At 41.5% G+C, this 23,349-nt stretch overlaps 1 protein-coding gene across 3 annotated transcripts; it reads right to left on the bottom strand.

Annotated features, from left to right (window-relative positions):
* Nucleotides 1-372: 372 nt before the first annotated feature.
* On the bottom strand, nucleotides 373-18,867 carry PWP1 (PWP1 homolog, endonuclein). Of its 3 annotated transcripts, none has more exons than XR_009486499.1 (16): nucleotides 18,711-18,867; nucleotides 18,571-18,629; nucleotides 15,547-15,704; nucleotides 14,999-15,084; nucleotides 13,392-13,488; nucleotides 11,767-11,877; nucleotides 10,867-10,997; nucleotides 10,229-10,299; nucleotides 8,026-8,122; nucleotides 7,076-7,137; nucleotides 5,211-5,322; nucleotides 3,792-3,882; nucleotides 3,300-3,421; nucleotides 2,748-2,853; nucleotides 1,114-2,022; nucleotides 373-643 (listed from the first exon to the last, which is right to left on the bottom strand). XR_009486499.1 is itself a non-coding variant. In XM_059846282.1 (16 exons), the coding sequence occupies exons 1-15, from the start codon at nucleotides 18,774-18,776 to the stop codon at nucleotides 1,907-1,909; spliced, it is 1,485 nt and encodes a 494-aa protein (XP_059702265.1). In that variant the 5' UTR covers nucleotides 18,777-18,867; the 3' UTR covers nucleotides 373-1,285; nucleotides 1,883-1,906. The 3 variants fall into 3 exon arrangements, 2 of the variants coding, with proteins under 2 accessions (XP_059702265.1, XP_059702263.1); XM_059846282.1 differs by having other exon boundaries at nucleotides 373-1,285; nucleotides 1,883-2,022; XM_059846280.1 differs by having other exon boundaries at nucleotides 373-2,022.
* Nucleotides 18,868-23,349: the final 4,482 nt, after the last annotated feature.

The raw sequence follows: 23,349 nt of genomic DNA, 5'->3' as shown, positions 1-23,349 counted from the left end.
TGTCACTCCTCTGGCTGTGCTGCAAAAGAAGTTTCCGCTGTGCTCTGTTCTCTGACAAGGTAATGGGAGGTTCCCTTGGAAAAGAGGCTCTTCTTCGGGTCCTAAATGGCCTAAGCTTAGCTGTACCTCTCCCTGGATGCTGCAGTTCCTAGAGAGCTCCCAGGGTTCTTAAAACCTGAAAATGCTTACCTCAGATCAGTATGTGACCAAAAAGCTCCAGAGAGACAAGTGCTGGGATCTTGGTAAATCCAGGGAAATATGTGTTGCTTCCAGTAATGCAAGTTCTCCCAAAAACAAAAAGCAACTTTGAGAGCTACAGTGCCAATTATATTACTAGGGGTAGAGGTAAGAGAACTCACTTACCCTCAAATATCTTGTCACAAAGCATTTATTTAAAATTAAAGCTTTGAAAAACCTGTAAGTTTTCAATGGAGAGCAGGTAAACAGCAGAGGTTCTGGTACATACACCTTCTTAAGCTTCACAAAAGCATTTGTGGTCCACATCATTCTCTACTGCTTGGCAGAGACAGGATGGAGGCAGGAATCCCAGCACATCCAGAGTATTCTTGGTTACTGCAGAGCCATGCTGAACATCTTCACCAGACTACAAACAGCTGAAGTAGCTTTAAAGTAGCCAGTTGCCCTTAAGGGGTAGGAATGAAAATTACAGACTTGCCTTTTCCCCATCTGCAGTTTGTAAGGACTCAATTTACCTGCTTTACCTCACCAGCATGAACTACAGTGAGTTAGGGTGAAAAGCAGGGGAAGAGCTTGGCAGCTGTGAGTATGATCCTACAGCTGCTTTGGCATCAGTGGATTTAATATCCAGGGTATTTTGCAGCAGGAAGACTCTACAGGCACCTTCAGTGTGTGCAGAGGGCAAGTGCGCAGTGGAAGTCAAGAGCATCAATTAAGTTCCTGAGGTAAAGCAGGTGGGTGTTACATTATAAATGCAAGGAAACTGAGTCACATCCCTTGATTAGGTTCCTGATTCTGCAAACAAGGGGCTTAAGTCAGTAGTTAAACTGATACTTAAAACTTTCCTCTGTGCCTTCAGGTGTCAGGCAGAAATGCCTGAGCAGAGTTAAGAACATAACAGAGAGAGCTTTTTACCAGTAACAGTGACCAGCTGGGATCCCAACCCTCACTTGGTGTCCTGACAGCCTCTCATCCTCCTTGAGTAGCAGCTCCTTGTTTCAGGTGAAATTCTCTTGAAATACATCTGGAGTGTGAAGAAAAGCCCAATACTATGTGCAATGTCACTAAACTTCAGGTGCTGTGGAACCTGGAAAAAGAAACCCCCAGTCTTAGTGGGACAGAGCTGGGTTATTTCTAGCTTGATACTGGTAATACCTGTATTAGAAATACATTCCAAGATTCTGCCTGGAGACTCAAACTTGTTGCCTGAGAACTACTCTTAAGATTTAAAAAGTTAGGAAGATCTGTCAAAATCTGTAAATCTAGTCTCAAATTAAGGATAAATTATTTATTTACACTTGTAATTTAAGTCAATTAATCTTTTGTTTATTTATTACACAACTGTTGTGTGAAATATTTTTCTTTATGCCCTTAGAGAGTTTTATCTTTTACCTTCTTTGCAGTATTCAACAAACTTCTGTGGTCACAGAATGCTTTTCTAGTGACTGTTCCATTTTATGTACCAGATTTACAAATGGTGGCCCCTGTTTCAGGGATCATTATCTCAGGCTAAAACGCGTGATTCAGTCTTTCAGAGCTGGTAATAGAGGGCAGGAGCTTAGAGCTTACACACCACCACCTTTCTTTGGCTGAGATGAAGAAGCCTGCCGATTGCAAGACACCAGAGTCACTTCCAAACAGGGGCATTTGTAGAATACACATTAGGTGTAGTCCCATTCATTACTTTGATTTTTTGATGTTTGGTCCATCATGATTCCATTGCTGTCTCCAAATCATTGCTGCTACTGCTTGCTGTGGAGCTGGAAGCCAGTGTGTTTGCACTAGCCAGGATGAGCCTCTCTCTGTTTCCAAAAACTTCATTCACTGCAACACAAATGGAATTGCTTGCTCTCATGTTATTCTCCCAGAAGAAAGAGGAGTACAGTAGGGACAGCCTGGTGAGCACCACGGAATGGAAATCCCAACCTGCTGTGGTTTCAAAGCTCTTCCCCTCACCCCGAAGTACAGAGTTGAGCCTAAAGGTCAGAAAAGTGCCTGCCTATGACAGTTCAACTATAAGTTCTGTTATTTTTCCTCCAGAGCATCTAGAGATTTCCTCTGCAAAATTCTGTACCTAAGTACTGTAAAACTGATGAAGTTTGAAGACCACATCATTAAGTTTAAATTATTTATTTCTGGTTTTAGTCTCTGGTTCCCAACAGGCTCTTAAAAGCCTTCTGCAGAAAAATCATGCTGTTTAGTTACAGGTAGCTACAAGTGATCAAAATCAGTCCTCACTTTTCTTCCCATATGTACTCAAAAAATATGATAGCAAATCACATCAAGACTATCAAGAAAAAAAAAATAGGTATTGTAAGAAATAAGGTATTACACATCAGCTGCAAGAACATAAATCGTGTCAAGCAGTTCTCCAATTTAGAAATAAACCTAAGTTTTTTGAAGCTGAAAATGTGACCACACATACAGTCTTGGAGTATTTAAAAATACTAACCTATGGTTTTCTGTCAGAGTCACAATACATTACTGAATACAAATACACCCTGCAAACAAGGGGAGAACCACGACCTTCAAAGAAATTAGAACATTACCTGCAGAGATCTTGCTTATATCCCAAACACGCAGCCCTTCCCGCTCTCCTCCAAAGGCAAAGACAAATGGGAAGTCAGGGCAGCAAGCTGCACAGAACAGAACTCCCTGACAGGGTTGGAGAAAAAAAAGAGAATTTTTTTTTTAAATTTTAAAATGAATTTGTTATCTGAAAATACTTTCACCAAGCAAGTTTTAACAAATGTAATTACGTTTCTGAAACTTCTTTCGTAAACACATTAAATGCAAGTCATGAGCTGCTAATTATAAACAGTTAATCACATCTTTGTCTTAAATGTAGCAGATGAAAGCTGGAGCACCCATAGTTCTACTCAGAACATTGTATCTGGAATTTGGGACTCTGAGGCTTTAAAGCAGTCTGCCAATTCCATGTGGAATACTGCACTGCGATGACAATGATTTAACCAGAATGTTACTATTTTTTTCCCTATGAGACCTTAGGTAACACAAGATTCAAACTAGACAGAAAAAGAATAAGAAGACATAGTTTATATATAAAACTTAGTAGAATCAAGACATAAATATTACTGTACCATTTTCATATCCCTGGAATGGACTAAACTTGGTCTGTCACCCAGGATATCCCAAATTTTCACATATTTGTCAGCAGATGATGTCACAAGGCACCCTTTGATCTGACTGCTTAGTTGTAGTCCTGGAAGAAGAGTGCAGCAGTGTGAGAGCAACAGGCAATCTCCATTTCACAGAGATTAGGATACATTTTGAAGTGAAGATATGAGAACAGCCCAAATATTGTCCTCACAAGAACTCCATTCCAGAAAAAAGGAGCAGAACATTAATGAAAGTTCCATGCTGCCACTGTAGTGAGAGCCAAGGGAACCATGCAGGCCTATTTTGCCTCCCAATCCCCTAGCAGAGATTTGTTTTGCATGCCAGCTACCGTGATTAGCATGCACAACTCACTTGTTAAACAAAGAATCACTACACCTCAGTGCCAAGGTTTAAAGGCATCTTCCAGATGGGCCTTGCTCACTTGGAACAAACAGGACACAAAGGCAATTTACCTGACACCTCTTCATCGTGAGCTTTCAGAGTAAACAGGGGCTTATCAGCGCGAGCATCCAGACAGTACACAAAGCCATCGTCTGTGCTTGCCTATGGAACCACAGCATTTAAAAACAAACAGCCACAGTCACTCATCTGGAAAAAAACAGCCAGTGAAATAACACCCACCCTCTGGTAAACCCCTCTGATCTGAGGCAGACACTACTTCTCCCTAGGACATGTTACACTGTTCCTAGGTCTGCACCCCTAAAGTCAGGCTCCACCCAGCTGGTACCCCAGCTATTCTATGAACCTCAACTATGCTGCACTGATGACATAGAAGTCTTAATCCCATGCAAACTTCTTAAAGTGTATTTTGAAGAGAGTTGCCCCACTAAGTTTGGTCCTCAGGTCAGGTAATTAAATACAGAACCTTCAGTCTCTTTACTGTCAGTTCAAAGCTTTGGAGCCATCAGTGGCTGCACAGTAGTCCTGTGCCAAACTAAGTGTGATTACACCAGAAGAGATCTACATCATAAAACCAACAGAGCTGAGCAGCCACTTCTGTTGGCTGTATACACAAAGCAACAGAGAACTAGACAGCCATTGAGATAATAGGGAAGATTTGTTTTTAAATTCTGTTGCAAAGTTTTATTACAAAAAACTCAACAAGATATTTTTCCTTTATACTCTAGGCGGCTGTAGGTCTCTTCTCCAGGTAATAAGCAATAGAACAACAGAAAATGGCCTCAAGTTGCACCAGGGGTAGTTTAGATTGGACATCAGCAAAAATGTCTTTACTGAAAGGGTTGTCAAGCACTGGCACAGACTGGACAGGGAAGTGGTGGAATCCCCACCCCTGGAGGTATTTAAAAGCCTTGTCAATGAGGCACTTACGGACATGGTTTAGTGGTGGACTCTGCAGTGCTGGGTTAACATTTAAACTTCATCTCAGAGGACTTTTCCAACCTAAAGGAGAGGATCACTCCATACCAGCCAGGAGGACAGTGCCCTCTAGCGCTGACTTGAAACACTGAATTAATATTCAGGATCTCAGTTCAAATTAGCTATTTCTCAGCTGCAGTTCCTTCACTGCATAAAACACAACAGAAACTCTCCAAAGGAAAATGTATCCCAACCACTGAACACTGCAACGATGTGACCAAGGTTTTCACCTCCGGAGTGAAAAAGCACCAGCATCAATAGCTTTTCTACTTGTCACAGTGAAGATACCAAGTAAGTAGCTGGTCTAGAGATACTTATTGAAAACACTACCTAAAAACATCCTCCCTCAGACCGTATTATTATAATAAGCAGCACAAACCATCCAAATGTCCATGGGCTCCATTCTGATTCAGAAGCATTATGAAAACTAAATAGGTTAACACAAGTTAAATGACATGGCAACAACCAACCAGAACAGAGAAGCATGTACTCACCAAGAAATGGCAAGGTGAGAAATGATTCCAAATTACTCTCTCAACCTGACCACTAAACCGCCACACTCGATGGCTGTCCTGGGGGTTTCTGCAGTCGTACAGCACTGCTGATCTAGGGGACAAAGGGACAGGAAATAAAATTTTTAAAAAAATTAATTAAAAAAAAATTAATTAAAAAAAAATCAGCGCAGGACACTTCATTAGTTTGCTTTCTCACTGACATCTACAGAAGCTCTATGTAAACTATAATTAAAAAATTAAATGGGAACAACTTTACTACTTAGTCTTCTATTTCAGTAACAGATTAAAATCTTGCATATAAGCACGAGATTTTTCCATGTGCTTCAGTTTCATCTTGGTTACAAGCAGCCTCTCTATTGAAACTAAGCAGAGCTTGAATTTACTCAATCCCTAAGATACTTATCACATAGCAGACCATAATTATGCAAATATATCACTTAATTACAAACAGACTTCAGTAAACTCAAGTAATGATGCATTAATTAGGAAATCATTTTGTCATACATATGCATACATCTTCAAATATGTTTAATAAAAAAATAATTTCTAAAAAACCAACAATCTTAACAAATGGTTAGAGAAACACTACTCCACAAAAGAGAAAGAGTGGATGGCAGTCAGTGGGTCCTCTGGGATTCTATACAGACACATGCTCAGCTGAGTGGCTGCAGAGTCCCAACTCAAAAAGCTCCTGGGTGCAAATGCAAGGGAGGAATGGTCATGTCAGTCCAGCATCACCTCACCACTATCAACATCCTCAGTGTAACCCACTCCCACTATATCATATAAAGAAGTGTGATGTAGGTTTCCCAGGCCTTTTACCAGGCACTTCACACACATTTCTTTAAGTCTGATTTCCAGGTTATGAAGGAATTGCCCAATGCTCACTGAATTGCCTGTGGTCCTGCAATGCTTTGCAGGAAAAATCCACAAGGGCACTCCCTTAGTTTATGGATAACACAGTGGTTTAGAGGCGTCCATGGTACCAAAGCAGCAGCTAAAAAGGGATCAGCAGCTGGTCACTGCTTGGATTTAATGCTTCCTTTTATCAGAGGAAGTCAAGAGAGAGGGAAAAGACAGAAGCAGCTTCCTAACAACAGCAAAAGGTCCTCCTCCAATACTTCAGCAGATGCAGCAAGAAAAAAACCAGAAGCCAGAGGACTTAAAGGCTTGGCTAAAGATTGGCAAGTCTATACATTATTTTAACACAAGGACAAAGTCTTAAAAGCAGAATAAAAAAATCAATGTAAGAAAATCATGGTGATAGAACAAAATTTGAAAGTTATTCCACTGAGATGGGAGAACAGAGAGGGAGTTTTCTGGCTGGCAGGACTTACAAGACCTGGCAGCCACAGAGTAGTCCAAGTGTGCAGACAAACCATTTCCCAGCATGTCCAGGCTGCAATCACAGGAGACAGCCCATTACTCTTTGGCTGTGCCTATAGAGGCTGGAGGCGGAGAACTGGGTTTTTAAAGTCCCTCATGCCCCCACCCTGGCCTTACTGGCTGGCAAAACCTGGGCAAATTTTCACAGGAATAAACAGTGACATGTTCCCAATGAAGAAAATGCCGTAAGGCCAAATAAGAAATAAATTTGGTTTGGAGCAGGCAGACACCTGGCACAGAAAATGTCAGTCCAGATGGTTAAAGCATTTGCTACCCTTGAAAAAAAGGTAAAGAAAACTACATCCTGGCCATATGCAAATCTGGATTCCTTGCTGGAAAAAAATAACAGCATTACCCAAACTGGCAGGGTTATAAAAAAACTGAAAGAAAACACAAGGCTTAAATGAGTATGAATACCCTCCCCAGGTGCAACATGTGAAAACATGACCCTGACATACTTATCAAACGATCCAGAAACGAGGGTCTGAGTTTCAAACGGATGAAACTGCAATGTCTGGACCTAGATAATGAAAGATTTTATGTCACACACATATACAGGAACTTTCTTGGAACAAAACACAAAACCATCCCAACCCCAAGCAAGCACACAGTCCTCCCCAAAAAACCCTCCCAATTAAGCTTGTTGATACACAGATTGCTCAAAATCAGTGCAAGAGATGTGCATTACTTCAAACACCCCCATCTAGTGAAAACAAGATACTTTCCAATAAAATTTGATAGAACAGAACCCCATGCCCTCTTTCTGACCTGGATATTAATTTAAAAAAAAAAAAAAAAAGGCAAAAAAAAAGCTGGAGGTGAAAGAATATCTCCTTCCAGTTTGGGGAAAAAAGCAGATCTTAACAAAAAATGAAAATCAGGAGTTTGTCAAGGGCAGTGACTTTGTTAGCAGCAAAATAAGGTTACAGCTATTAATAACTAGCTTTTACATTTTAATTACTATGAGATTAATTCATTTCTGAAGTACCCATCACTATGGTATTTTAGTATCATTTATTTTAAACCTTTTGACCTAGAACAAACTGTAACTGACACTCATTGTTCCCTTAAGAGAGTAACAGTTTGACCTATGTTCAGACATCTATTTTTTTAGCTTATACCAGCACTATTATATTCCCTACCATTAGGGCCAATCCACAAAAGGTATTTTAGAAACTGTTACAAAGCTTTTTAAACTTGCTTAAAGAAAAGTTAAATAACATCTTAAAAAGCAAATACAGTGCTATTTGCAAAAGCAACTAATTAATAAATTAAAACAATTCTGTACAGATGTTAGAAAATTAGAGGATTGTTGTTCTGAGGGTTCACTACCAAGTAGCAAATGAAAAACTGCAGTGACATTTTCTCCGTATTCTACAGTGGAAGAAACACAGCAATTATTCCATACCTTGTCTGTATGCAGTGTCAGGCTGGCTGCTGGCTTACCCACAGCCATGTCCCACAAAATCACTGTGTTGTCAGCAGAGGCACTTGCTAAAACATTCCTGATAATGGATCAAAAATTAGTTTTAAAATTCTTTCTACAGATACAAACAAATAATGGTCAAAAATCCAAAATACACACAGAGCCCAATTCTGAGAACAAGTACTCTGTGGTCTATAGATGATTCCTCTCAAGCCTGAGGGATAACTCTGAGGGCAATTGTAAGTTTTAAGTAAAGATTATAAATAGGCTATATTACATTACATTATAGAACACTTATAACAATGACAGCTCTGCTTCTATTTCCCCTGACATTACTTAAAATACCATTTACTCAAATATTTCTCAAAGTAATAAAGGCTTTGAAGCACATTCTTTCCTTTGACATTGAACAGTATTTTTAAACATTACCTATGCTACTTTTTTCTGTTTGCATATGCATGCAGCCAAGAACCTGACAAACCTGTTTGTGAAATGTTTTGCTCTTTAATATCTGTTTATATTCCTACTGAAGACACAACACTATATCCTTTGTAGACTGCTGAATATAACCACTTAATTTTCAGTTAGTTTACAGACCCCACATTTCAACTTAGATTTGACCAATTGTGTCAAGAGCAATAAAAACAGCTTAGAAGTTTTATCAGAAAAAATAAATCAAAACATCCCCAAGTGCCTGCAAAAACACACTATATGTCCTATAACTGCTTCATTGCTCTTAAAATCAGATTTATTATCTTAACATGCTGTTTCTGATTGAAACTGTTCCCCCTCCCCTTTTTATATTAACCCAGTGTTTCTGGCTGAAAGAGTTAACATTCTCCTGGAAATGCTGTTTTCCCAAGCAATGTTACAAAGGAGAGTAAAGAAAATGCATAGTGAAGGCTGTAAGAACATTTTACACTAACACCACTATAACCTACAGGCAGAAGGTTGTTTGTAGAGAGTTGTCACAACATGCCTCATGCCTTGCTTAAAAGAAACAACAATAAAACATTTTATATACAAGCTGCTCCAAGGAGTTCCTTGTTTTCTCCATAAGCTGCCCAATTCAGGGCTGGTTTTGTTTTGTGAAAGACCTACCAGTATCAATGAATTTGTAACTCAGCACGTTACAGATTTACGCATTTCAAACTTAACTAATGAATTACTTTTCAACCCTGTCTGTATTATCACCAGACTATTCCTAGGTACACGAAAGCTCCTCTTTTGTCAGAGTGATGGACTGATCACTGTCACACTCTGTGCATATGGTGTCTAATTTAAGAACACTGTACATTAAGAGTGCAATTAATATACATTTACTGAGTTCTGTGTGGGTGTTTCCTTAGTATCTAGATAAGAAAGCAGTACAAGTGAAGGCTCCCACCTGCTCATCAGAATATTCAGAGTTGTCTGTGTACATGTTCAAAGGCAAAGACATTTATGACAGCAGAAAAAATTAAAAAACAAAAGTCAGCCCGTGTCTGACTTAAGCAGTTTCAAGACCTTTGCTGAGGATCCTCTGACAGATGAAACTGTTAACAACAACCTAACTGATAAAAAACCAGCAGCATCTTTACTTCAGTCAGCACACTGTCCTTGACCTCTGCCCCAAGATGGGCCAGATTTGTGCTGCTTCTATAGCAGCACTTCATTTCTAGTTAATTCAGGCAACAAGGAATTTTCTCTGCCTAGAGGCCAGAGGCATTGCAGTAACTAAGCTACAGGGCTTTTACACTCTCCTGTTCACAGTTCTGGGGCAAAAGCCAGAAGGAAAAAAAACCAAAACAGAATAGCAAGGACTTTCTTCTATAAATCTGCTTGTCTCTGTTGAAGTGGGGGTTTAGGCCACTGGCAGACCAGCATAGCTCAGGGCAGCCCTTCTGCTTCTCCAGTTTGAACAAGTGAAATGTAGACAATTTATCAAATGGCTCACACCCATCTTTGCCCTGCCCTCATCTGGACAACCTGCAAATCAAAAATGACCTGCAGCAATATACAAGTATTAAAAAAAAAATTTAAAATCAAGAGCTCTAGTTAAAAAAAAAATTAAAGAAAGGAGTGTGTTTTTAAGAATGCATTAATTTCAGCAGTGCTTTCAAGTTTTTGGATTTTGTGTGAAAACTGCATGCCTAATTAAGACTGCAATTTTCTAACATTCATTGTTATTGAAGTATTCTTTTACCTGCTTTGTTTATTCCATGAAAGATCAAGCACAGCATCAGTATGTCCTTCAGTCCCTTCTGAAGATAAACTCTGTGTACACACACGACATAAACAGACTTTTGAAAATTACAGCTTCAGTGCAAATCAAGCATTACTCCATTTTAGCATGATCTCCCTAAACCCTTCATGAACAGCTTCATATTAAATTACTCTCACTTGCTGCTACACAGCTTTTGAGAGAACCATCTCTGCACCACCTGCAGCCTGCCTCCTACCCTAGATTGCAGATTGCTCCAGCTGCTGGGTTTACAGAACTGGTTATTCCCTTCAGGCTAGTAAAAGAAATCTCATTATTTCCAGCTAATGTGCAACTTCTTCAGCTTCTTTCTAAACTCTCCTGGCAGTTTCCTCTCTCTCCTCCTAATTAACTGAGCTTTGGGTCCTTGCAACTGCCAGTTCCTGCAACTTCCAATTTTAAATATTCAAGATTCAAAGTTTACTGGGACACCACCCCACTCCTGTTCTGCTCTTAATTCCAGGCTTTAGTTATTTAGAGAACAATTAGCATTTCATATATTGTAGGGGGGAAAAAAGAAGGCATTATCCCTGCAATAAATTTCCTCCATCCAACCAGGTAAACCTTTTTGCAACACTTACTTTCTTTCCTTTCTTTTTCTTCTTTTTCTCTTTCTTGCCTCCAAGAGAAAAGACTGGTTCCAAGGATTCTACTACATCAAGGTCCCAAATGTCAATGACTGGGGTCATGTTACCCACTGCAACATAATTTCCTACAAACAAAAAACCAAATGCAACCAGTTTATTTAGTTATGAAACAGCGTATTTGGCAATCCAGCTGTTCCTTATTTCTTTGGATAAGTAAAACTTATGTGCCACAATCTTCTATTTGAATGTATTTATGTTTATAAATGGAGCAAGGCAAGGAGCTATTTACAAATATCAGCTCACAGCAGATGTTGCCAGAAAAAATTTTACTTGCTCTCCTTTCCCTTCAGTACAAGGAACTGTTCAAAGAAGCTGTATAAAGTTGCATGTTTTGTTGGTTTTCAAAAGAAAAAAAACAACCAAAACCAAACCACATCCCCTATACTATGGAAGGAAAAAAATCTGAGAAACACAGGAAAAATGTTACTAAATACATAAATATATAAATATATATAAATTTTGCTGTGGTTTACATTTAATTAACTGAAATGGGCATAAAGAAATTTAACAATTGCAACCTTTCGTTTGTAAACAGAAAATAAAGCAGATTTTAGAGATTGCTCTGGTCTGCTGACAATAACTTAACTGTTTGCAATAAAATCAGTATTTTAGTGAAAGCATTTGTTACAACAGCATCACTGAGATGACTGTATCACCAAGCAAAAATACCTGATATTCACATCTTGGTTACTCAAGTCAATATTATATTGATATTAACATTGATTTTATTTCTTTGTTCTGCAGGAAGAAATTATTTAGTGACAACATGACACTTACACACTTTTCAAGCAAAAATTCTTTATGTGGACACTGACAGTATCCTTTGCAATTTACCTGTTGATTCATCTGGACTAGGATCAAAATTCAACCACTCCAGACTCAGAGGGTAAGCAGGCAAGATAATGTCATGATGGACATAAAATGAGTCCTCTTCATGATTATAAACTGAAAAAAAGTTATGCAAGACTTCAGTGAAGAGGGAAAGCAAACAATTATGAGCAGGTCACTTCTACAAGGCAGCTGTGGAAAAAACAAAATTCTCAAGGAGATTTAGAAGGAAAATTCACAGAGTCTTCAGAGTTTTACTGCAGAGGCCAGACCCTCTACAAATGTTGTACCTCACAGAATTACACAAAATAAACATTGTTCTGTGTACTTTAGATAAAGGTGTGACAAGTTCAGTCAAGGTTCAGTACTTTTACTTTGTTTGTCTCTTCATAATCTCTTCATAGTATGTGCTCCATATCCAGCACTTCTCCATCAGGATACATTCATTTTACAGGATTAGCAATAAAAAAAAAATTATTCCAGATGAAGTTGAAAGGGAAATTATGGTAAAGACAAACCAGAGGAAGGTGAAGAAGTCACAAGTTACCTTTAGCAGATGGTAACTGAGATACAGGAAATGTTTTGGTAAAGCAGCCATCTACTAAACACAAATTCTCTGTAGCCAGCTATTTTTCTCCTTATAATAAAATAAATTACCAATTGGACAGCAGAGAAAACCCATTAATTATTTTAATAACATCCTATCACACACACAAAATCACAGTGCACGTGACAGATGTTCAGATACTAACTGAAGTCTCCAGTTAACTAAGTTATCTTAGTAGTCAACTAAGACAAGGTTACTCAATTCTAGAAACTGCAGAAGCCTTTGCTGTAAGTCTATACTGGGTATGAACTTACAGTTAAAATTAAAATTTGTAAACACCTCCAGACATAGAAAATGCCACATGCTGGTATCTGAAAAGATGCTTTCACACATTTTGGTCATGTTGGTTGCTTAAAATGAAATACTTTGCCTACAGAAACACAGACCACAGCACAAGTGGCCAGAAACATTCCCAAAAGAACCACAGGAAGCAAAGCTGATAATGTCAGCATGTTCAGTAGTATTTATTGGCTGCAACAGAAAAATTTTTACACAACAAAAGTAAACCTATTTCTAGAACAAGCAGTATTCAGGCCCCATTAAGGATAATCTCTTCTAGACCATGATGATAAAGGTGCTGGTTCTTCTAATCCCAGCAGTGGAAAGCCCACTTAAAGAAGCAAGGAGAAAGCTAAAGGAAAAAAACCCACAAAAAAACCAAAACAAACCACTAGAGGATGCTTGCAGGATATGGAAAGTAAGACTGGAACGAAGAGCATATGTTAGGAGAATAAAAATGCCATAGTATTTCCTAAAAGTTTTAAGAAATGAAATTAGGAAAAGAATTGCTATACAGCCTGAAAGAAGCAAGCTATCCTTTAATTAACAATAACTACACAGGAAATACTCTAGTCCTGAAAAGTAGCTAAAGCACCATGACATGGAAAAGTACAAAACACAAGGCAGAAGTGGAGAAAAATCCTTCTCAAGACCAACCCACTCCCTTTTCAACACAGCCACATGGCACATGCTAGGCAAGACATTTCCTATGTTCACTGTAAAGAACAAACCCTATTTTACTCACCATGGACCTCCAAACTACAGCAGTCTTTATCAACTCTGCCACAAAGGACAAGATTGTCACTGGGTTTAATCAAAAAGTCCTCCTGTTCATATTGCTCCTAAACAGCAAAAAGAGAAGACGAGGGGTGTTGAGCAAAGCACAAAAAAGCGTGAAACTACCCATGTTCAGAAGCTGGAATCAGTAATTTTGAACCCCAGCTGAGAACACTCAAAATCACTCCAATGCCCACCCAGCTAAAACCATGTTATGGTGCTGAACAGAGAAAAGCAAGAACCAGACCTGATTCTTGGGAGAGTGAATAGTCATTAAATTAGATGGAAGGACCTTTATGTGAACACAGGGTGGGTTTGTAGAGATGTTTAATTATCAAATATAATTAAACAATATATATTATCAATATACATATATTTCAAGGCTATCCTGATACAGCTGATTGCTGAAAAGAAAATCATCACCAGGAGTCCACAAACAAAGGTGATTTCCCTTGTGGTCCTGTGCCTTGACCATTTATATAACAGCATTTTACCCAATAAGAATGCTGCAGCTGCTCCTCACATCCAGAAAATACTTCTACTGTCTACTTCCTCGAAAATATTTCCCAAGAAGTACTGCCTACAGCACTGCCAGGCATTCAGCTGTACCAGAACAGATGTAACCTCTCATCTGATTTTCATTGTTACTGAGGAACAGAAGGAACTTGGGAATTTTTATTGTGAAAAATTAAGAACTGTACAGGAGTCAATAATCTTACACAGAGTACCATCCTTCCCATCTTCAACACATACAAGACTTTGTGGACTTCTCATTGCAAGCTTTTAAGTTTGGGGTTTTTATTTTTTATTCAAGCATACTTCAATATTTGAATTCTATCAAGTCCTGCAATTCTTTGAATTCACTTAAGGTTACACAATACATAGTCTTCAACAGTTCCAGTAGTAAATGTCAAATGACAACAAAATGCACACTGAAGAACTTTCAGAATTTGGGCGAGGACTTGAACATAGGAAGAAGAGCTTGCTTTTCTTCTGAGAAAAAGGTGTTCATTTTCTGTATGCAGAAGCTGGGTTTGTAGACAAAGGCACTCCCCATCAGACAATGGAAACTAATACAGGCAGAAGCAGCCAATGACACAGTACTTTTGAGATATATATACACACACACACATATATATATACACTGAACATTGATATATTAGACACATTGCCTGTGTCCAGAGTCCACCTCAGCCTGATTTCTTACACAAACTGGAGGAAGGTGCAAGAGTCTTGTAATCTGTGAAATTTTCTAATTTTGGCCACTAGCTGCCTGAGACTGGTTATTTCTTCAGGTGTTTTCTGTGACCTACTAGGCAGGTGAAAAACCACTCAATGTACAGAAGTGCATGGTTTAAGTAAGGAGCCAGTTCACCTTAACCACCTACTTAAATGCAAAAGGCACAAAAAGAAGGGACTGCACAAAGCAGCCTTAAGAGAGCACTATCCAACCAAAACTCTGGCACACCTTTAAAAAGGACTGCAAGTACTTACACACCGCAAGGCAGAGTGGAAAATTTAAGAGATTTTAAAGTTCGTGCAGTTCAAGATAATTAACATTTTTTAAGTACTCACAGTGGTTTTTAGAGTGATGTAAGGATCGTTTTCATTGCTCCCATATACTGCCAGAGTAGCCAAAGAGTCTCCAAGTTTTAAATCACCTAGATGGGAAATTCAGAACACATTTTATAAACGTCTGTAACAGGCAAAGTTAGAAACTCTTGTACCAATACCTGTATTACCTATACAGCAAACTATCAGGAGTGGCCTACATGAACTTCCAAGTTCCAAACATAAGCACCTTGGTAAGATAAACTGCTTAGTGCTTTCAGGGACTTCTGCTGCTCTGCTCCAGCACTACAGCAGTCAGAGTGACCTTTCCAACATGCTGTTGGTCTTAGTGTCAACAAGGGGGACACTGAACTGTTTCCCTGACTAAATGATTTCCCAAGATGGGACAAGCAAATCATCAAAACTGTGAATTTCTGAAACTTAACACAGTGTAGCCTTAGGATATTAAAGTCTTAAGTACAACAAGAAGTGGAAAGGTTCTTCACTTACACTGCACATCTGATACACAAATTTTTCTTACCCTGCACATCTGATACACAAATTTTTCTTACCCGTGTATTCCTCTGCATCGTAATTGTCCAAATCATATTCATCCAGTTCGTGATCAGACAGCTCTTCATTGTTTTGGGAAGACTTAGTGCTGCTGCCAGGCACTGGTGCATGTGTGTCACCTGCTGTCTGGCCTTCATCACTGCCACCAGCACCATCCCTGTGGAAAGAACACAGCCCTTAGAAAGTGTGGCAGACACACAGAACAATTCCAGGGGGGTGCTGGTGAGATTTCAGCGCACAGTCTCAGCTGCTCACATGGCTTTCAAGTCTTTATGCCAATAATTTTGAAATCCATTCACTCCTTCTAGAGCCTTTCCTAAAGTACAAGGCATCTATAATTCTCAGGCTTTCACAGAAAGTTTTGCCTTGAAAGTTTCCATGACAAAACATGGCACAAATTTTCCTCAACAAGGTAAACTGTGTATGCAAGTCCCTTTCTCTTACATGTTTTTTGTGGATACCATGCTCTCAACCTCACTTCTGTGCATTCACATATGTCCATGTCATTCCTTCCCTCCTTTTCCCCCAATCAGAGGCATGGTCAGGTGTGAGAATTCCCACATTTTTTCAAGCTTTTTAAGACCTAATTTCCTCATACTTCCCATATTTATATGAAGTAAAAATAACATAGAATTCATTAGGAAAGGTCACACTGTGGATTCTTCTTGTGGGGTAAACCATGCAACATCTAGAAAAATCAGAACTTTGTGGCATCAACTCTGCATGCAAGGAATTCAGGAGAAGAAAATGCACATTAAAGACTGTTTGAGAGGATAACAAACACCCAAGATGTCCCAATGGAGCATGCTCCAAAGAAACTCACCCCTGCTCAACACACTGTATCTGTCCTGCACACAATTCCCAAGTAACAATAAGCCAAGGCAGTTCTCAGATACACTTTCTAAATTAAATATCAGAAGCCTAATTTTCCTAATTTGTTCAGTAAAATAATACTTCACATTAGCAACATAACTAGAGACAAATAACAAGACAATTACCTAAAATAACTAAATCCGAGTTTGATTTGTGACCTTTGCACAGGGAAAAAAGCAAGGTGTTGCAACACATTCTGCAAAGTACAACAAATTATAAATAGATCAGCTGTTTCAGATGGTCTTCATACTTCCATCCTCAAGTTTTATAGAATGCATAAAAAAAAACACCTCAAATCTTTCCATGCTTTTGAAATTGCAAGAGAAAGGAAATCACTCAGAAAACCAAAAGCTTACACACAAAAAGGGAAAACAAATAACTCTGCAGAAAACAGAAATGTTAATCAGTTAAGAAATTAACATGATGTGAGAATCTTCCAAATGTTTAAGATTATTCTGGAACCATTAAATAACCAAAACCAGAAAAAACAGAATAAAATACATCCTGGGACAATACACTCTGCTCAGCAGTGTCACTGATACGTCAAACAGAAACAGGGTGGACAATATGCATTCAACTAAAAAACTTTTTCTTTTACCTGTTGCATCTGTTCAACCACACACACTGTGGCACAACCACACACCCCGCACAGCTGAAACACTCAGAAGCCTAGATCTATAAACAGATGTAACAGAAAATGGCCAGAAAATGGAATAAGACCTTAAGCCCCCATTCTTCCTAGATAAAAGAGAGACATTTCTTTTTTGTCTTCTATTGTGCTTCCTAAATACATCACTTCCTGTATTAGTTTTGTAAATACATTTTTCTAAAAAGCAGAGAGACAAGACTTAACAAAACTACATAACGAAGGGCCCTCAGTGCTGAGGGGAGAGTTGTGATGCCTCCAGTTTCACTGTGCAACATTAACACACCCCCGAGTGATGTTTTGTCTTTTCCACCAAAGCACGAATACCCCGTCACTCTGATCTCCACTGCGCACTCCCTACCGAGACTGTCCTGTCCCAGCATCGGCACCATTTTCTCGGTGTCCTGGTTCAGGGCAAATTTGGAAGAGAACTCTCAAAGGGCTCTTCTAGGAAATCGGATTCTATCGCCCCTCCCCCAACCGGTCCGGGAGAAAATACCTCTTTGGAGAAAAGTGGAAAAAAACCTGTTTATTAAACAAGAAAACCCAAACAATATTAAACAATAAAACCCCTTGCTGCTCTAAAAGAGATGACAAACCCAGAAAGTCCCCTCCCCAGATTCCAGTTCAGCTCACTCAGTCCCTTATCAGTCCCTCCGGCGCTGGAAATGCCGTGGCCTAAGCCCCGGCCCGGTGGCCACCGATGCGAGCTGCTGGTGCTCTTATGGTTGTTCAGTCCAGAGCAGGTGTGAACAGGTCCAAAGAAAGGGGAAAAAAAGGAAAAAAAAACACAGTCCAGGGAACTTCTTTGCCTCAGCTAGCTAAACTAACTAAAAGCAAAAAAAAAAAGAGAGCCCTGTCCTGCTGTCTGTTCATCCGCAGACAACGCAGTCTGGGAGCAGGAATGTGCAGGAGTGAGTTGAGTGTCTGAAAACAAACTGCGCGCCTCCTCTCCCCCCCTCAATCCTTGGGGCAAGTCTTAAAGGTGCAAAACTTACTATTCAGCGTAAACGGAACAAGACGATTGGGGATAAAAGCATCATACAGTCAACCTAGGACACTCGGTCAGTTTGGGACTCCCATCTCGGTTTGCCACATGTCCAAAGCAGCCACAGTTACAAACCCAGCGCTTTAGTTATCACTGTAGGCGGGAACAGGAGCTCCAGGGAGCGCCAGGGCCCGCAATGCCCACCACTGCCAGTGACACCCCGCAGTGACAGCCGAGGAACCATAAGGGAACGCAGCCGCCTTGTCACGTCCACGACGGCAGCACCGATGGTCCCCGGTTGCCGCTCCCGGACGCCAGGCTGCCCTGGCACGGCGTCTCCAGGAGGAATCCGCGCTGCCTGCTGCCCCGCTCCACGCCGCTGCTCCCCGAGCCGGCCCTGCAGCCCCCGGGCTGCGCTTCCCCCATGCCTGGGCCGTCCCGTCCCCTCCCCGGCTCTTAGAGCGGCCGACCAGAGCCCGAGAGACGCGGCGAGTCCCTCCCGCTGCCCCGGCTCACCCCAGCCTGTCCTGCGCCTCCTCGATGAGACCCTTCAGCTCCACCTCGCTGAGCTGCACCTGCGGGGCGGACACAGAGGGGTGAGGGCGGCGGAGGGGGCGGGCGGGCTTCCCTCAGCGCGACCCCAGCCCCGGCCCCACCTTGTCGGGCGTCTCCTTGGCCACGCCGCGCCGCACCCAGGCGGCGCAGGGCACGGGGCAGCTCATGGCGGCACCGCCACACGTGCGAGCGGCACGGCGCGCCCCAGTGACGTTACGACAGCAGCGGACGCCGCAACGGAGAAGACCGGAAAGGGAGAGGAGACTGCTGTGTGACGTCATCACCACGCGCCGGAGCGGTTGCTCGGCTTCGAGAGATGGGCGGGACCTGATGGGACGGGGCGGACCCTGAAGGGGCGGGGCGGGGGCGGGCGCTGCCGCCTCAGGGGGACGCGGTCGCTCCGGGTGCCTGGTGTGCGGGACTTGTGCAGAATCCCGGGATCAATTACATTGGAATAAACCCTCTGGGATCAGCGAGTCCAACCTTCACGTGCTCCGCTCCCCACACTGGATCAGGGCCTCCCTCACTGCTCTGCCACTGAGATATCCCGGCGGCAATCCACCGAAATGAGAAGTCCAGAAAAGCCTTTTTTTGATATCGACCCCTACGTTTTATCCAAGAAAAAGAAACCATGGCAACAGGGAGGGGCAGGGACTTGTGAGGGTCCGGCGCCTCCACAGGAGCGGCTGCTTTCTGCCCTCCTACACGAGTTAACACATTAAATCAGAGGAAATGGATTAAATGCTAGCTGGAATGTACAGGAAGGTACTCTCTTACTAACATGCAGAAATCACAGTTGTTCCCATCACTGGAATCTTAACTCAGTGCAAAGTACAGGGATGGGAAGCTGAGGAAGGAGAACGAGTGTTTCTCAACTCAGTAATCAAACTGCAGCTGGGCAGATCAAATGGCCTCGTTATTCCATCCGCAACACCACTGTGGTTCTGGCATGAGAGAAAAATAAAAATCTACAAAATATTACTACCTTTTCACTTCCCCCTTCATTTCACCGATATGCTGTGTTTTGTCTTAATGTAGACATAAACATACCAAGGCAGAAGTTGGATCCCTCTAGCTTTTCCTTGTAGTAACCTGTGACATGGACATCCTAGTCCTACTTGTAATCCTGCATTTTGCCATGCTTGCCTTTTTGATGGGCTGTATTTGCTTTGCTGACCATCTTCTCTTAACAGTGGTCAAGGAATCCTTCTTGTCCTCCTGTGCATTAATCGGCCACAGCTTGACCTTCAGTCTTCCTCCAGATTCCGGGGGAAGTTTTGTGAAAGTGGCTGCTATTCTCAAAGGACAGGCAGAGGGGAGTGTTAGGCAGGCAAGAGGAAGAACGCCAGGTTACTTTCCAGTGGCTGAGGTTCCAGGATATTTGGGTTTTTTTTCAGATGTATACATTTACAGTGTGGAGGTTTGCAGAGCAAAGTGGAACCAGACTTGTTTTTACTGAAGCCGTACTAGGAGGGGGCACACAGGCTCTACCTTCTGTCCCACCGTGTACATAATCACAAGCTAGCAGTGCACTGTGGGGAGGCTCAAGAGCAGAAGTACCAAGGAAAAGACAGCTGGAAAAGGAGGAAGGAAGGAAAATAGGTAGCAATTGTGCACAATGGATATTATAGCTTAGAGAGCTGCAGTTAGTAGTAATGATTTTTCTTCTGAGACCCAGTCCATAAATGCTGGGTAATTCCAGTGCCTCTCTGTGTCATACCTTTTCTGGGGATTTTTTTTTCAAAAGAAAAACTATTCTATTCAAGGTATTAGGGTTCCATTGTGCCTTGGCAGTCACAGAAATGTGGCTGAAAGAGTGGTGTCCCAGGCAGGAAGCTCCCAGCACATGGAACCAAAATCTACTGCAGCCCAGAAAAGCCACAGCAAGGAATCCCCCAGGATGACTTATGGGACATTACACACCAATAAAAAATGGTCTTCTTGGTATCCAGTGTCCAAAGATGGCACAGCTATGGAGATGGGAAGATTAGTGAATAAAGCAGATGTTAATTTCTTCATTTGGATGGAATTCTGCCATCACTGGAGGAATTATGGGATGAGCCCAAAGAGCTATGCTAATTGGGAATGAGGCTGTACAGCTGACAGAAGTCTCTGAATCTTTGCTAGATGGAAAAAATGGCCATGAAGAAAGGTATGTGCAACAGCAGACAAGGACTCAAATGGCTGTCCCAGGAAGGGTGTGAGGACAAAGCTCAGATCCTGTGGAAATAAAAGAATTGTTATCAGACATTTTCGTGACACGGCCTGTTCTGGAGTGGCCTTGGGCCTTTCTTAAAAATGATCTCCTGAAAGGATTCAGCTCCACGCCCCTGGCCCCAGTCAGAGGTCAGACACAGCAGTGCCTGAATCTCTTAGACCCATTTCTTGACCTCTGATGAGGAATGCTGAGATTCTTTTTATCCCTATGAACGTCCATAAAGGAAGGCAAGACTTGACAATAGCAATTTTCATTTTCAGTTTAGTCACTGATTCTGGTGTCAGAAACTCCTGCCTGTCTGAAGTGAAAAGCACTAAAACATTGTTCCTGATTCTGGATCTGTATTTGACCTATCCCTATGCTTTTCACCCAAGGATGCAAGTGCTTGATAAAAGCAAATTTCTGCTCTGGAGTGGATATACCAGGTAAAGAAAGGGAACCAGTGGGAAAAAAATCAATGGCTCCTTGAAAGGGAAGGTCCAGCTTCTTTTTTAGGGGACATGTCAAGGTGCCCAGAGAGCACCCAGAGTATTGTTCTTCACTTGAAGTCAGATGGAATAGAGGAGAGCTGGTTGATTAAGTGATGTTGAAGTAGCTGGTTCCAGCAGGCTCTCCAGTAACTACTGGAAAACTTAAAGAGCTCCAGTGTCCAAGGCTCTGTAGAGACCTTTATATACCTTGAGTCATGAAACTCTCAGAGACACTGTAGACATCTCTAGTATAACAGCCGGAAGGTACTACAAGGCCAGGAAAAGATTCATTGTGCAAATCACACAGGCTGCAGGCAAGAAAACAAAGGGGATTTTATGTGTTTCAGAAGTTATGCTGTACATTTACAGCTGTGGTTAAGCTGACCTCTTCAGATGAAAAAAGGGGAAAGTGAGCAATACACTGGCATCTCAGATTATTTTTTGTCTATTGTATCAAATGATCTGCAAAATAGCAGTGTTGCAGCCCCAGGGATGCTAAACAGCTACAAACAGTGACATAATCAAGAGAAAAAAGAAAGGAAAGAAAGAAAAGAAAGGAAAGAAAGAAAAGAAAGGTAGGAAGAAAGGAAGAAGGAAAGAAAAGGAGGAAAGAAGTATTTAAAGTGACTTTGAAACACCAATGGCAGTCATCTAAGTCCTCAAGGTTACCTTTTGATTTTCTGTTTGCATTCCCTGTGTGCTTCTGTGAAACACAGAGCACAAATACTGGCAGGAAACCAAAGAAGTATCAGCTCTCAGTAGGGCAGCATCTCATCAAGGGAGATGACATGCCCTGTTTGCACACTGCTGCATAGCCTGGGGGGAAGAACTCTTGAACTGATAGCTAAGCAGAAAGTTAAGTTTTCAGGTGGTTAAAACAAGGCTGCTTTGGTTTTCTTTCATGCACGATCTCCTTAAGGAGTTCTCTGGGAGACCACAAACCTTACTTTGAAAGATAAAACATCCTTTTGCTAAGGCTTATTGTCCCAGATCTTACTTATTGCTCTTGGTAGTCTGTGTTTAACTTTATGGAATAAATGAGGTCTATCACTTATCTTTTAGCTACATCTAATAAGTGTGATCTCAATGTGAACCAGATATGTGTGAAAGACATTAAAACCTCACTGGGACACAGGAACTGCATTATCAGGGATGCGAGCTTGTGGAGCAGCTGCTTTCCCAAAATGTGTGCTGGAGAGTTTGGGAATGAGAATCCCATCATCCCTGCAACAACTGCTGTCAGCTGGACACCTCAGAACCCGAGGGCTTGCACCTCTCTACCACCATGGGAGCAATGGGGGACATCAGGGCCAGTGTTAGTCTCAGAGGTGTCACATCTTTATTTCCTCCATGTCTAAGTGTGTTGCCCAGTGCTTCGAGTACTCATTATTACAGGAGGACACGACACCTTCTTACACAAGCCATTGGGTTGTAGACCCGAGAGGCTAGTAAGCTCCTAGGGAAGGTAGCCAGGCTGCAGGGTTGTGCTGGGAATGGTGGCCTTCCAGCCTGCAAGGATATGTGTACAGGTTCTCAGACACCCTCTGCGTTGCAGTTTTACATCCTCATAGCAAAGCTTAGAGACAGCCAGCCCACACACTTACTCTGCAATGTTTCCCATTAAAGACTCATTGGACAAAATAAAAGCCACCGAGGAAATGTTAATTTAAGTGTAAGGCTCTGTCAACATAGAAAAATTTAGCTGATACCACCATACACCTAGAAATGTATCTGTATAAACCATTATGCAGATTTGGGAAAAAAAATTCTGAGTGGTTTAAATGTTACTTGTATGTAATCAAACTGAGACACACAATGACTTCTACATTATACTCATGCTTCTGCAGCTGATTCCATCAGCAGATCAACATCAAGCACTTCTGGCAGTGCTTTAGCCTCAAGACAAAACCTGGGCTCCTCTAGGTGAGCACTGCTTTGTAGCAGGGCGGGTTTAGACATCACTGTCCACTTCTGCCCTGTGGAAGAGGCAGTGGGCAAGACTAATTAGCCCAGTGAAGGTGTGCCACAACCTTCAGTCTCCACAGAAAACCT

The sequence above is a fragment of the Haemorhous mexicanus genome, chromosome 5 (assembly GCF_027477595.1).
Source record: "Haemorhous mexicanus isolate bHaeMex1 chromosome 5, bHaeMex1.pri, whole genome shotgun sequence".
NCBI lineage: Eukaryota > Metazoa > Chordata > Aves > Passeriformes > Fringillidae > Haemorhous > Haemorhous mexicanus.
The sequence above is the reverse complement of the archived record's forward strand: the minus strand, read 5'-3'. Positions and strand labels throughout refer to the sequence as shown.